Source organism: Callithrix jacchus, chromosome 22 (assembly GCF_049354715.1).
Source record: "Callithrix jacchus isolate 240 chromosome 22, calJac240_pri, whole genome shotgun sequence".
Classification (NCBI taxonomy): domain Eukaryota; kingdom Metazoa; phylum Chordata; class Mammalia; order Primates; family Cebidae; genus Callithrix; species Callithrix jacchus.
In genome coordinates this window covers 44,002,739-44,016,601 of record NC_133523.1, presented here as the reverse complement: position 1 = coordinate 44,016,601, position 13,863 = coordinate 44,002,739, and the positions used below count along the sequence as shown (strand labels likewise).

Sequence of the window (13,863 nt, the reverse complement as noted above, 5' to 3'; positions counted from 1 at the left end):
AAGCCTTGTCTGCAGACTACAGTAAACACCGAACATGCCCAGGTGCAGTGGCTCATGTCTGTAATGTGTCAGCACTTTGGGAGGCTGAGTTGGGAGAATCATCTGAGGTTAGGAGTAGGAAACCAGCCTAACCAACATGATGAAACCCCGTCTCTACCAAAAATACAAAAATTAGCCAGGCATGGTGGCAGGTGCCTGTAGTCCCAGCTACTGGGGAGGATGAGGCAGGAGAATCGCTTGCACCTGGGAGGCAGAAGGTGCAGTGAGCTGTGATTGTGCCATTCCACTCCAGCTGGGCAACAAAAGCAAAACTCCATCTCACTAAATTAATTAAATAAATAAATAGCTAACTCATCAGTGCCCAGCCACCAATGAACATCTATAAGCATCAAGACCATCCAGGAATAAATGACCTTACCAAACGAACCAAATAAACCACTAAGGACCAATCCTTGAGAAACAGAGATATGTGACCTTTCGACAGAGAATTTAAAATAGCTGGCCGGATGCAGTAGCTCACGCCTGTAATCCCAGCACTTTGGGAGGCTGAGGCAGGTGGATCACAAGGTCAGGAGTTCAAGACCAGCCAGGCCAAGATGGTGAAACCTCATCTCTACTAAAAACACAAAAATGAGCCAGGCGAGGTGGCAGATGCCTGTAATCCCAGCTACTCGGGAGTCTGAGGCAGGAGAATCACTTGAATTCGGGGTGTGGAGGTTGCAGTGAGCCAAGATCATGCCACTGCACTCCAACCTGGGTGACAGAGTGAGACTCCATCTCAAAAAAAAAAATAAATAAAAATAATAAAATGGCCATTTTGAGGAAACTCAAATAAATTCAAGATAACACAGAGAAGGAATTCAGATTCCATCAAATAAATTTAACAAAGAGATTAAAATAATTAAAAAGAATCAAGCAGAAATTCTAGAGTTGAAAAATGTGGCCAGATGTGGTGGCTCATGCCTGTTGGGATGAGCCACCTTGGGAGGCCGAGGCGGATGGATCACATGAGGTCAGGAGTTCGAGGCCAGCCTGGCCAAAATGGTGAAACCCCATGTCTACTATAAATACAAAAGTTAGCTGAGCGTGGTGGCACAAGTCTATAATCTCAGCTACTTGGGAGGCTGAGGCAAGAGAATCCCTTGAACCCAGGAGGTGGAAGTTGCAGTCAGACTCAGTCAGCTGAGATTGCACCACTGCACTCCAGCCTGGGTGACAGAGTGAGACTCTGTCTCAAAAAAAAAAAAAAGAAGGAAGGGAGGGAGGGAGGGAAAAATGTAATTGGCATCCTGAAGACTTCATCAAAGCCTTTTCAATAGCAGAATGAATCAAGCAGAAGCAAGACTCAATGAGCCTGAAGACAGACAAGACACACAGTCAGAGGAAACAGAGAGAAGAATAGGCCAGGTTCAGCGACTGGCGCCTGTAATACCAGCACTTTGGGAGGCCAAGGCGGTGGGACCGCTTGAGGCTAGGAGTTTGAGATTAGCCTGGACAACATGGGGACACCCTGTCTCTACTAAAATCCAAGAAAATAGTCAGATGTGGTGGTGCACACCTGTAATCCCAGCTACTTGGGAGGCTGAGGCACTAGAATTGCTTGAACCCAGGAGGTGGAGGTTGCTGTAAGCTGAGATCATGCCACTGCACTCCAGCCTGGGTAACAGAGCAAGACTCTGTCTCCAAAAATTTTTTTTTTATTAAAATAAAAAACAATGAAGCCTGGCCTACAAGAGCTAGAAAATAGCCTTTAAAAAAGCAAAAATCTGAGCGTTATTGGCCTTAAAGAGGAGGTAGAGATTGTACAAAATTCCTACAAACGGCAAGAGAAAAGAAACAACATACAACGGACCTCCAGTACATCTGGCAGCAGACATTTCCGCGGAGACCTCACAGGTAGGAGAGGACGGCAGGACATATTTAAGGTGCTGAAGGAATAAACCTTTTACCCCAGAAGAGCATATCCAGCAAAAATATCCCTTAAGTAGGAAGGAAAAATAAAGACTTTCCCAGAAAAACGAAGCTGAGGAATTCAATCAACGCCAGACCTATCCTGCAAGAAATGCTAAAGGCAGTACTTGCATCAGAAGGAAACGCACGTTAATGGGTGAGAAAACGTTATCTGAAGGTGCAGAACTCACTGACAGCACACAGAAAAACAGGGGAACAGTGTCAACGTGGTGTGTGAACGAATCTCAGTAGAAAAACTAAAGGATGAACCAATCAAAAATAACTACAACTGTTTAAGACACAGATAGTACAATAGATATAAATACAAACAGCTAAAAGTTCAAAATGAAAAGACAAAATTAAGGTGTAGACTTTTAATAAATTCCTCCTCCTCCTCCCTTTCTTCCCTCCTTCCTTCCTTCCTTCTTCCTTCCTTCTTTCCTTCCCTCCCTCCTTCCTTCCTTCTTTCCTTCCTTCCTTCCCTCCTTCCTTCCTTCTTTCCTTCCCTCCCTCCTTCCTTTCCTTCCTTCCTTCCCTCCCTCCTTCCTTCCTTCTTTCCTTCCTTCCTTCACTCCTTCCTTCATTCCTTCCCTCCTTCCTTCCCTCCCTCCTTCCTTCCCTCCCTCCTTCCTTCCTTCTTTCCTTCCTTCCCTCCTTCCTTCCTTCCCTCCCTCCTTCCTTCCTTCCCTCCTTCCTTCCCTCCCTCCTTCCTTCCTTCCCTCCTTCCTTCCCTCCTTCTTTCCCTCCCTCCTTCCTTCCCTCCTTCCTTCCCTCCTTCCTTCCTTCCTTCCTTCCCTCCTTCCTTCCTTCCCTCCTTCTTTCCCTCCCTCCTTCCTTCCTTCTTTCCTTCCTTCCCTCCTTCTTTCCTTCCTTCCCTCCTTCCTTCCTTCCTTCCCTCCTTCCTTCCTTCCTTCCCTCCTTCTTTCCCTCCCTCCTTCCTTCCTTCTTTCCTTCCTTCCCTCCTTCCTTCCCTCCCTCCTTCCTTCCTTCCTTCCTTCCCTCCTTCCTTCCCTCCTTCCTTCCCTCCCTCCTTCCTTCCTTCCTTCCCTCCTTCCTTCCTTCCCTCCTTCCTTCCCTCCCTCCTTCCTTCCTTCCTTCCCCCTTCCTTCCTTCCCTCCTTCCTTCCCTCCCTCCTTCCTTCCTTCCTTCTTTCCTTTCTTCCCTCCTTCCTTCCTTCCTTCCCTCCTTCCTTCCTTCCCTCCCTCCCTCCTTGCTTCCTTCTTTCCTTCCTTCCCTCCCTCCTTCCTTCCTTTCCTTCCCTCCTTCCTTCCTTCCCTCCCTCCCTCCTTCCTTCCCTCCCTCCTTCCTTCCTTCTTTTTTCTCTTTCTCTCTCTCTCTGTTGTTGCTGTTGAGAGAGTCTTGCTCTGTTGCCCAGGCTGCAGTGCAGTGGCACAGCCTCGGCTCACTGCAACCTCCACCTCTCGGGTTCAAGTGGCACCATCTCAGCTTACTGCAAGCTCTGCCTCCCGGGTTCAAGCGATTCTCTTGCCTCAACCTCCTGCCTCAGGCTCTCCAGGAGTTAGTTAGGATTACAGGTGTGTAAATTTCTGGCTAATTTTTGTATTTTCAGTAGACACAGGGTTTCACCGTGTTGGCCAGGCTGGTCTGGAATTCCTGACCTCAGGTGATCCGCCCGCCTCAGCTTCCCCAAGTGTTGGGATTACAAGTGTGAGCCACCACGCCCAGATTTAGTAATTTTCTTATTGCTCATTTGTTGATTTCTTTATGCAAACAGTGTTGTTTATCAGCTTAAAACAATGAGTTATAAGGTAGTATCTGCAAGCTTTCAAATCAAAAAACCTAATGGATACAAAACAGAAAATAAAAAGCAAGAAATTAAACCACACCACCAGGGAAAATCACCTTCACTAAAGAGAAGACAGGGAGGAAGGAGAGAAGAGAGAGAATAACGCAAACCAACCAAAAACGTAGCAAAACGGAAGGAGGAGTCCTTGTCAAGAATAACACCAAATATAAATGAACTGAACTCTCCAATAAAACAATACAGAGTGGTTAGGCTGGGCGAGGTGGCTAATCCCAGCACTCTGGGAGGCTGAGGCAGGTGGATTTCCTGACTGGGAGGCCGAGGTGGGGGAACTGCCTAAGCCCAGGAGTTCAGGACCAGCCCGGGCAACATGGTAAAACACTGTCTCTATAAAAAATACAAAAAAATTACCAGGGCAGGGTGGTGCGAGCCTGCTACTTGTGGGGCTAAGGTGGGGTTGAGGCTGCAGTTGCAGTGAGCCGGGATGACAACACTGCACCCAGCTTGGGTGACGGGGAGACCCTTTCTCCAAAATACAGATATTGATATAGATACATAGCTAGACAGGTACAGATGACATAGATACAGACAGTGGCTGAAGGGGTAAGAAGCCAAGACCCAAGGATGTCTACAAGAAACATACAGATGAAACAGTAAGAGTCTGGGTCCTGAAATGCTGGCAGTCCCACGTCGTATGGGAGGGCAGGTGTCTAATCATTTCCTTTCTCCCTCACCCCAGGCCCTTCACAGGTACCTGCTGATCTCTCCCACTAGGCCAAAGAAACACTTGTGGTTAATAAGTCTCAGAAGAGTTATGTGAAAGTTAAAAGTAAAACTGACAGCAACTAAAAGATGGAGGGCGGGAGGTGGCCACAGTGGAGGAGACCCCACCGCACTGCCACCCAAGCAGGGAGTCAGGAGCTCCAGGAGCGCAGGATGCTACTTGTGCCGACCCTCCAAAAATACTCACACAAATCTTCCAAAACATCCTTGTCCCACTGCGTCACCTGCTGACAGATTTCATGTCCTGGTCTTCCAAACCTGGAGGTGGGGCATGAACAGGGCGGAGTCGCAGGGGAAAGAAAAGGAGGCCCCAGGACACCTGGGCTCACTCCCAGGTCCCCAGCAATGTCTCCACCACCGCTGCTGCTACCCCTGCTGCTGCTGCCGCCTCTGCTGAACGTGGAGCCTGCTGGGGCCACCCTGATCCGGTATGGTGACCCCATCTACCACCCCCAAACCTGGGAGGGATTCTCTGCCCTTTGTCCTTTAAGTCTAGGACCCTGAGTTCAGTGATTCCCAGACTTGGCACCCAGGATCCCTCGCGTTTCTTTCTTAGCTTCCCAGATCTGTAAACCAGGCTGTTGCCCCTAAGGGCTCCACTCTGACATCTCTTGAGACCAGAGTCCTTTTTGAGACAGAGTCTCACTCTGGAGTGCAGTGGCACCATCTCAGCTCACTGCCAGCTCTGCCTCCTGGGTTCAAGTAATTCTCTTGCCTCAACCTCCCAAATAGCTGGGATTACAGGCTCATGCCACCACGCCCAGCTAATTTTTGTGTTTTTAGTAGAGATGGGGTTTCATCATGTTGGCCAGGCCAGTCTTGAACTCCTGACCTTGTGGTCCACCCACCTTGGCCTTCCAAAATGCTGGGATTACATGTGAGCCACTGTGACTGGCCAACCAGAACCCTTTTATTATTATTATTATTTGAGACGGAGTCTCATTCTGTCACCAGGGTGGAGTGCAGTGGCACGATCTTGGCTCACTACAACCTCTGCTTCCTGGGTTCAAGTGATTCTCCTGCCTCAGCCTCCTCAGTAGCTTCGACTACAGGTGTGTGCCACCACACCCAGCTAGTTTTTGTATTTTTATTAGAGACAAGGTACTGCCATGCTGGTCAGGCTGGTCTCGAACTCCTGACCTTATGATCCATCCGCCTCAGCCTCCCAAAGGGCTGAGATTACAGGCGCGAGCCACCGCACTTATCCAGGTTTTTGCGAGGTCTCTGCAGACCCCACTAAAGCTGTCATGACTAGGTACTGTGGTTTCCAGACATGTGGCACACTCCCTCCATGTTAGAGACCTGGATATGTGACATTTAAACCGAGACTCTCCACATTCACACCCATTAAACTGTTTGGTCTGAAGAATCATGTTTTGGGGCCAGAGCAGTGGCTCACACCGGTAACCCAGCACTTTTAAGGCCAAGTTGGGAAGATCACTTGAGTCCAAGAGTCTGAAGACCAGTCTGGGCAACGTGGCCAGACCCCCATCTCCACAAAAAATACAAAAATTAGCTCAGTGTGATGGTGCATGCCTATGGTCCCAGCTACTCCGGAGGCTGAGGGAGGAGGATTGCTTGAGCCCAGGAGTTTGAGGGGCAGTGAGCTATATAATTCTGCTACTGCACTCCAGGCTGGGCAACAGGGTGACACCTTGTCTAAAACAACAAAAAAAGCTGGGCTTAGTGGCTCACACCTGGAATCCCAACACTTCGGGAGGCCAAGGTGGGCAGATCCCCTGAGGTTGTGAGTTTGAGACTAGCCTCACCAATAGGGTGAAACCCTGTCTCTACTAAAAATACCAAAATTAGCTGGGTATGGTGGCAGGTGCCTGTAATCCCAGCTACTGGAGGCTGAGGCAGGAGAATCACTTGAACCCAGGAGGCGAAGGCTGCAGTGAGCCAAGATCACACCACTGCACTCCAGCCTGGGCAGCAAGCTAAACTCCATCTCAAAAAAACGTGGTGGTGTGCCTATAGTCCGCTACCCCAGAGGCTGAGGTGGGAGCATCACTTTTGAGCCCTGGAGATCAAGCCTACAGTGAGCCCTGATTGCACCACTGCACTCCAGTCTGGGTGACAGAGGGAGACCCCATTTCGAATAAAAAGCTTATAAAAAGAAGAAGAAATCCAATTTTGGAACCTCATGCAAGAAGTCCTCCCACTACCTGACCTCTGATGCTGCCCCCAATCTCTCCCTTTTGAAAACTCCCTTCTCATGCCCTGGAACTCTTGGTGGGGGAGGGGTGTACACTTCAGGAAGTTTTCCCCACTTCACATTCTTGTGCCTCTCAAAGACTGACTTGTGGTGGGTCGGGGGGAAGGTGTGAGGGAGGGGACAACTGCTTCAAGGAGTGACTAAAAGCAGGAAGAAAGATATTACTGCACGTGATGCTTGTTAACCTGCTTTTTGAACCTCATGTATCATGGCCATTTTCTAAGTCAATGCAAAGAAAAGTGAGTCTCCAAATGTATCAACAGTATCATCGTGACCTGCGAACTTTTTAGAAATCCAAATTCTTGGGCCTCATCCCAGACCTACTTAAACAGAAACTAAGATATCTGAATTTTAATTGCACAAACACTCAACTTAAGGGCCACATCCAGTGTGCCACCTGCTTTTGGGGCCACATCCAGTATGCCACCTGCTTTCGCAAATACCGTTTAAGGGAGCCCAGGCAGGGCACGTTGGCTGTCCTCTGTAATCTCAGCACTTTGGGAGATTGAGGCCGGGAGTTTGAGATCAGCATGGGCAACCCAGCAAGACAATTAAGATTTGATGCTGGCTGGGCACAGTGGCTCACTGCTGGAGTCACAGCACTTTGGGAGGCCGAGGTGGGTGGATCACGAGGTCAGGAGTTCAAGACCAGCCTGGCCAACATAGTGAAACCCCATCTCTACTAAAAACACAAAAATTAGCCAGGCATGATGGCAGGCGCCTGTAATCCCAGCTGTTTGGGAGCCTGAGGCAGGAGAATTGCTTGAGCCTGGAGGTGGAGGTTGTAGTGAACTGAGATTGTGCCATTGCACTCCAGTCTGGCAACAGAGCAAGATTCCATCTAAAAAAAAAAGATTTGATGCTTACATTTTTCTCCCCAAGGGTGGGGAAAATAGTCCCTAACAGCATGAACTGAAGCATGCAGGGGCCACCCTCCAAGGGCTTTTGCAAAGTTTTATGTTAGGGTCTTGAGAAACCTTTGAGAATGTCAATTTCCGGGGAATGGCTTATTTTAAGGGATTCGGCCATGGCAAGGTCTTTGGGAAGGTTTGCTCTTGTTAAGTCTTTGGGGATATCTGTCATCATGGTATCTTTGATAGGGTTTCCTGGAGGTGGTTACTGTAGGGTTTCTGGTTCTGACTCCTATTGCAGCGCCTCGGAGATGTTGAACCTGTCATCCTGTTTGGGTAAGTCTATTATACAGGGTCTCCAGGAAGGGCAGCTTCCTGTCAATATCCTCTTTCCCTGCAGCATCCCTCTTCGACGAGTCCCACCTGAACGCAGGACCCTGAACCAACTGAGGGGGTGGAGAGAACCAGCAAAGCTCCCCAAGTCGGGGGCCCCATCCCCTGGGGACAAGCCCGCCTTGGTGCCTCTCTCCAACTACAGGGATGTGAGTCACAGCCCCCACGGCCCTCGCCCCTGTGCCCTCAAGCCAAACGCTTCATTCACTCTGCTCTTTTGCCATCAGGTCCAGTACTTTGGGGAAATTGGGCTGGGAACGCCTCCACAAAACCTCACCGTCGTCTTTGACACGGGCTCCTCCAACCTCTGGGTCCCGTCCAGGAGATGCCACTTCTTCAGTGTGCCCTGCTGTGAGCTTCTATGAGGGAGAATAAGGCTGAATGGGGGTGAAGGGAGAAGGCGGGGCTGGACATCAGCTTCTCAGAGGGTTTTCAGGAACTGTTTTTTATAATGCCCTCACAGGTCAGAAAGTCAAAGGGGCAGGAGGCATTGGGGAGATTTCCTCCCCCAGTGACACCTTTCTGATCTCTAACCTAGGGTTACACCACCGATTTGATCCCAAAGCCTCCAGCTCCTTCCAGCCCAATGGGACCAAGTTTGCCATTCAATATGGATCTGGGCGGGTAGATGGAATCCTGAGTGAAGACAAGCTGACTGTGAGTGACCTCTGAGTTTCAGAGTCTTGAGCCTGGGAGAACCCCATTGTCTAAGATCATCTGGCTTAGGGAGGTGCTTGAGGAGGAAGAGCTTCCCAAGCCAATGGATGGGGCTCTGCAAGTGGGGAATGAAGTGATGGGGCTTCACAAGGACAGGGAGGGGCTTCCTGGGTGAAGAGGTGGGGCTTCTCAGGCAGGGGGAGGAGATTCCTGGGTGAAGGGGTGGGGCTTCTCCGGCAGTGGGAGGAGATTCCTGGGTGAAGAGGTGGGGCTTCTCAGGTAGGGGAGGAGCTTCCTGGGTGAAGAGGTGGGCTTCTCAGGTGGGGTGAGGAGCTTCCTGGGTGAAGAGGTGGGCTTCTCAGGTGGGGGGAGGAGCTTCCTGGGTGAAGAGGTGGGGCTTCTCAAGAGGCAGTTTCCTAGGAAGTTGGGGCTTGCATCCAGATGTTCCCAGACCTAGGATTCATGCCTTGGTTTGGAAGATCAAAGACATGTATTATCCTCCCAAAAGTAACTGATCACATCTCAATCTACCCCTAGATTGGTGGAATCAAGGGTGCATCAGTGGTTTTCGGGGAGGCTCTCTGGGAGCCCAGCCTGGTCTTCACTTTTGCCCATTTTGATGGGATATTGGGCCTTGGTTTTCCCATTCTGGCTGTGGAAGGAGTTCGGCCCCCGCTGGATGTACTGGTGGAGCAGGGGCTACTGGATAAGCCTGTCTTCTCCTTTTACTTCAACAGGTACTGGGGAGGGTGCACCTATCTATGAGGCCTATCCCCAAGAAGGAAGTGAGGCTTCCTTCAGGAAGTGTCTTACTCCATACAGGAAGTCCCACGCTCCACTCAGGAACTCACTGATCCAATGCAGGAAGTCTCACTCTCAGAGTCACCCACTTACACTCTCCATTAAGGAAGTCAGCCATCTAATACAGGAAGTTGCATCCTCCATGCAGGAAGTCACCTACCCTGTAAAGCAACACCTCAACTCTATCAGAAGTCCCAGACCTTAAATGACAACTTAAGACATAATAGGTCAGGCGCGGTGGCTCATGCCTGTAATGCCAGCACTTTGGGAAGTCAATGCAGGGGTGGATCATGAGGTCAGGAGTTTAAGACCAGCCAGGCCAACATGGTGAAACCCTGTCCCTACTAAAAATACAAAAATTAGCCGGGCATGGTGGCAAACACCTGTAGTCCAAGCTGCTCAGGAGGCTGAGGCAGGAGAATCACTCGAACCCAGGAGGTAAAGATTGCAGTGAGCTGAGATCACACCACTGCATTCCTGCCTGAGTGTCAGAGTGAGACTTCATCTCAAAACAAAACAAAAACCAAAACACTAAAGAAAGTCACCATCAGTTCAAAATGTTCCATGTTTCAGAATCAAACCAGAAAATTCCATGCCCCTTACAAAGAAAGCTTTTAACCCATTTGAGAACACTGACCAGAAGTCAGGAATTGCCCGATTTAATCAGGAAGCCCTACTCACCTGCTAGGAAGTTCAATGTTATGCTCAGAAGTCCCACCCAACATCCAAGAAGTTTCCAAGAAGTCTCCACTTTCCCTCCCAGAGGCCCACCACACGCAGGCAGGAAATCCTGTGCCCAGTCACCCTGACATCCATCCCCCTCGAGCAGTTCTACCTACCGCTTAGTAGATCCTGCTCTCCTCCGCCTTCCAGGAAGTCTTCATCCCCATTCCCATCGCTCTCAACCAACTCAGGAAGTCTAACACCTCTCTAGATACCGCAACAGGCAATTCAGAAATTCTCTCCTACCCAGGAAGCCGCCCCACCCCTGCACAAGTTACACCTTCGAGAGCCAGTTCCGAAACTCCACTGCTCTAATTGGTTACTATGATATTCAGCTCAGAAAATTGCCCCAAAACTCTACCTTCCACAGCCAAATGAAGAACTCTCTTCACTTCAGGAAGTCCCCAACAGCCTAAGATTCTAACTTCCATCAAGAAAAGCACCATGCTTCCAGTCTCAACAACTAGGTCCTTCCTGCATCCCACTAACCTGCTAGAACCCCAGAAACAACCCAATTGGTGGGAGTGCCATCCCTGGCCATACCTAGGGCTGGCAGGGGGAGGGCCAGTGACGCTGACCTCTACACTCTCCACACTCTACCCCTGCAGGGACCCCGAAAAGCCTGATGGAGGAGAGCTGGTCCTGGGGGGCTCAGACCCGGCACACTACATCCCACCCCTTACCTTCATGCCAGTCACAGTCCCTGCCTACTGGCAGATCCACATGGAGCGGTGAGGGACTTGGTCTGTCTCCTGGGTCTGGAGCTGGAGGCTGGGGGCCTGGACTCCTAGGAGCCTGCCTCTAATGACTGCCTCCTTCCCCCTCAGTGTGAAGGTGGGCTCAGGGCTGACTCTCTGTGCCCGGGGCTGTGCTGCCATCCTGGATACAGGAACATCCCTTATCACAGGACCCACTGAGGAGATCCAGGCCCTGAATGCAGCCATTAGGGGATTTCCCCTGCTGGCTGGGGAGGTGAGGTCCCAATCTCTGGTGGGTATGGGCTGGGGAGGCTGATGGCAGTCTGATACTGAACATGAAAAGACCTGAGAGTGGGAAGCAGGTATTTAAGGGGCATTCCAGGGCAGCGGGCACTGGACTTCATGATAGATAGTCTGGAGGGTGGTGGGAGGAATTGAGGACACTTTCCAAGCATCTCTGCTGTGACTTTGTGGACGACGGTGAAGTGGAGGAAGAGGATAATGCAGGTTTGCTTGGGACTGGAGAAGCCTAGGCAGCAAGGCCTCTGCACACAGGGCGTTGAACACCCAGGTCCTCAATACGGAAATTACCCTACAGCACTGGGAGCCACGGAAGGGACTGAGCAGAGCAGGACTCTCTCATCTTCACTAGTTCCTCTTCTCCCCCAGTACATCATCCTGTGCTCGGAAATCCCAAAGCTCCCCGCAGTCTCCTTCCTTCTTGGCGGGGTCTGGTTTAACCTCACGGCTCAGGATTACGTCATCCAGGTAGGTGACCGTCACCGTGACGCCAGAGGGACGTAATATGACGGTTTGAGAGGATAGAGCTGAGAGACGTCACCAGGACGGGACGGGGCCGCAGAAACAAATCTTGTCCCTGTGATGGCAGTTTCTTGGCGAATACAAAAAGCCCGAGGGTGGGGGAGGGGGCGGGGAGAGCACGGGGTCCCAGGGAAATGGCCGTCCCTGTGGTCGCGACACCCATGTGCCGTCCTGTCGCCTTGCAGACTACTCGAAATGGCGTCAGCCTCTGCTTGTCGGGGTTCCAGGCCTTGGACGTCCCTCCGCCTGCAGGGCCTTTCTGGATCCTCGGCGACGTCTTCTTGGGGACCTATGTAGCCGTCTTCGACCGCGGGGACCGGAAGAGCAGCGCCAGAGTGGGCCTGGCGCGTGCTCACACTGGCGGAGCGGACCTGGGATGAGGCGAGACCGCGCAGGCGCAGTTCCCTGGGTGACGCCCAAGTGAAGCGCATGCGCAGCGGGTGGGTGGAGGTACCGATACCCAGTAAAAATCAACGATTTCCATCGAGCGAACCTGCCTGGGTTGCTTCTTTTCAAAGCGTGCTTTTAAAGAGAGAAATTTGTGGCCGGGCGCGGTGGCTCACGCCTGTAATCCCAGCACTTTGGGAGGCCGAGGCTGGTGGATCATCTTTGGTCAGGAGTTCGAGATCAACCTGGCCAAAATGGTGAAACCCCCGTCTCTACTAAAAAAAATTAGCTGGGTGCGGTGGCGCGCACCTGTTATCCCAGCTATCCCGGAGGCTGAGGCAGAAGAATCGCTTGAATCCGGGAGGCGGAGGTTGCAGCGAACCGAGACTGCGCCACCGCACTCCAGCCGTGCAACAAGAACAAAACTCCGTCTCAAAAATAAATAAAAAGAAAACTTTGTGCCTGTACACACGGAGTTGAGGAAGAGAGGGAGGCGAAGAGTATTACTCTTTTTCTCCAGGGTGCACCCTGGTGAGGGGTTTTGTACTACGAGTCCCATGAAGCACCTCGCCTAGTCTGCCTTTCGTCAAAGGCTCCCGACACCGCGGAGCATCACGGTCGTTGTAGTCCACGCCGTGGTCACGCCCTGACGGGGGCGGGCGCAGCCACAACATGCGTGGGAGGCGACGGGTCGCGACAGCAGCGACAGGTGGCAGTGGGGGAGGTGGGGTTAATTGGTAAGGGTTTAGCAGTTCCTGTTAAGGGGCGGGGATACCATTCCCTCGGACCTCATCTTGTGTTTCTTCTCTCTCTGTCCGTATTCCGAGACCCCTGGGGAGCTCGGAGACCCCGAGTTGGGGAAGCGGTGCTGCCTCTCCCGCGGCGTTGACGTCATTCCCCCTCCTCAGCCTCTTGCTGCCTAGAGCTAAAGGATTCGAAAAAATGATCGGTGGAAAACTCTGGCAATCCTTTAATCGCATCCTGAGGCTTCTGGAAGAATTGTGTTGGGCGATTCCGGGGACCCCGAAAAGAGTCAGGACTGAGCCCCATCTCGAGAGTGTGCTGCTCTGATAGTGGAGGCCGACCTGGTCACAACGCCCTGATCGACAAGATAGGGGGAGATCCAGGTCCCACTGGCAGGGCCGTGTTAGGCAGGAGATCTCCCAGTAAGCTTGGGCAGGGGAGTCAGGGAGGTAGCCTCTGTTCTGCTCCTTTTCCCGTGGGGTGCAGAGAGGGGGCAAGTCGAAATTCCAGGCTGTGGGAACTGCTAGGGCGGAAGCAGGGAAGCTGGAAAGCGCATGGTGTTCCAGGAGTCCAGCTCTAAAAATAGGGGTGGCGGTTGAGGAATATTGGCTGGGAAAACAGGCCCACAGCACCACCGTGTGACCAACTGGGAATTCGCAGGCGCGGCCTCTCAGAAACTACTTACCAGCGCTTGGGTGAAGCTGGATGGGGTGCTGCGGACGGAAAGCGTGGGGGGCGAGTTGAAGGCACCCAGGCCGAGTGCTCTGACTAGAAAACAAAGGTGGGGGGTGGTGACACTTATCATAGAGACACTGTCCGCTGTTTCGGAAAAATTCCGCAGAGCAAGGAGTTCATAAAGTGGATCTTTACTATTTATTATTATTTTATTGTTATTATTATTGAGACAAGGGTTCACTGGGTTCAAGCGATTCTCCTGCCTCAGCCTCCCAAGTAGCTGGGATTACAGGTGTGCGCCACCACGCCTGGTTGATTTTTGTATTTTTAGTAGGGATGGGGCTTCTCCATGTTGGTCAGGCTGGTCTCGGCTGGCAGAGATGGGGTTTTACCGTG

General features: G+C 51.4%; 1 protein-coding gene across 1 annotated transcript; it reads left to right on the top strand.

Moving 5' to 3' along the window:
* The first annotated feature begins 4,825 nt into the window (after positions 1-4,825).
* On the top strand, positions 4,826-12,148 carry LOC128930552 (napsin-A). The gene is made up of 9 exons (XM_054250561.2): positions 4,826-4,926; positions 7,968-8,109; positions 8,188-8,311; positions 8,499-8,617; positions 9,155-9,354; positions 10,750-10,872; positions 10,969-11,113; positions 11,509-11,607; positions 11,847-12,148. Exons 1-9 carry the CDS (start codon positions 4,844-4,846, stop codon positions 12,039-12,041), a joined length of 1,230 nt encoding a protein of 409 aa, XP_054106536.2. The 5' UTR covers positions 4,826-4,843; the 3' UTR covers positions 12,042-12,148.
* The last annotated feature ends 1,715 nt before the right edge of the window (positions 12,149-13,863 follow it).

What these genes read in the sequence shown, in the direction of transcription:
- LOC128930552 (XM_054250561.2), top strand. Translation starts at nt 4,844, where the DNA reads ATGTCTCCACCACCGCTGCTGCTACCCCTGCTGCTGCTGCCGCCTCTG. An exon ending in TTCTCCTTTTACTTCAACAG is followed by an intron (nt 9,355 to 10,749) that starts GTACTGGGGAGG and finishes CTACCCCTGCAG; the next exon opens with GGACCCCGAAAAGCCTGATG. An exon ending in TGGCAGATCCACATGGAGCG is followed by an intron (nt 10,873 to 10,968) that starts GTGAGGGACTTG and finishes CTTCCCCCTCAG; the next exon opens with TGTGAAGGTGGGCTCAGGGC.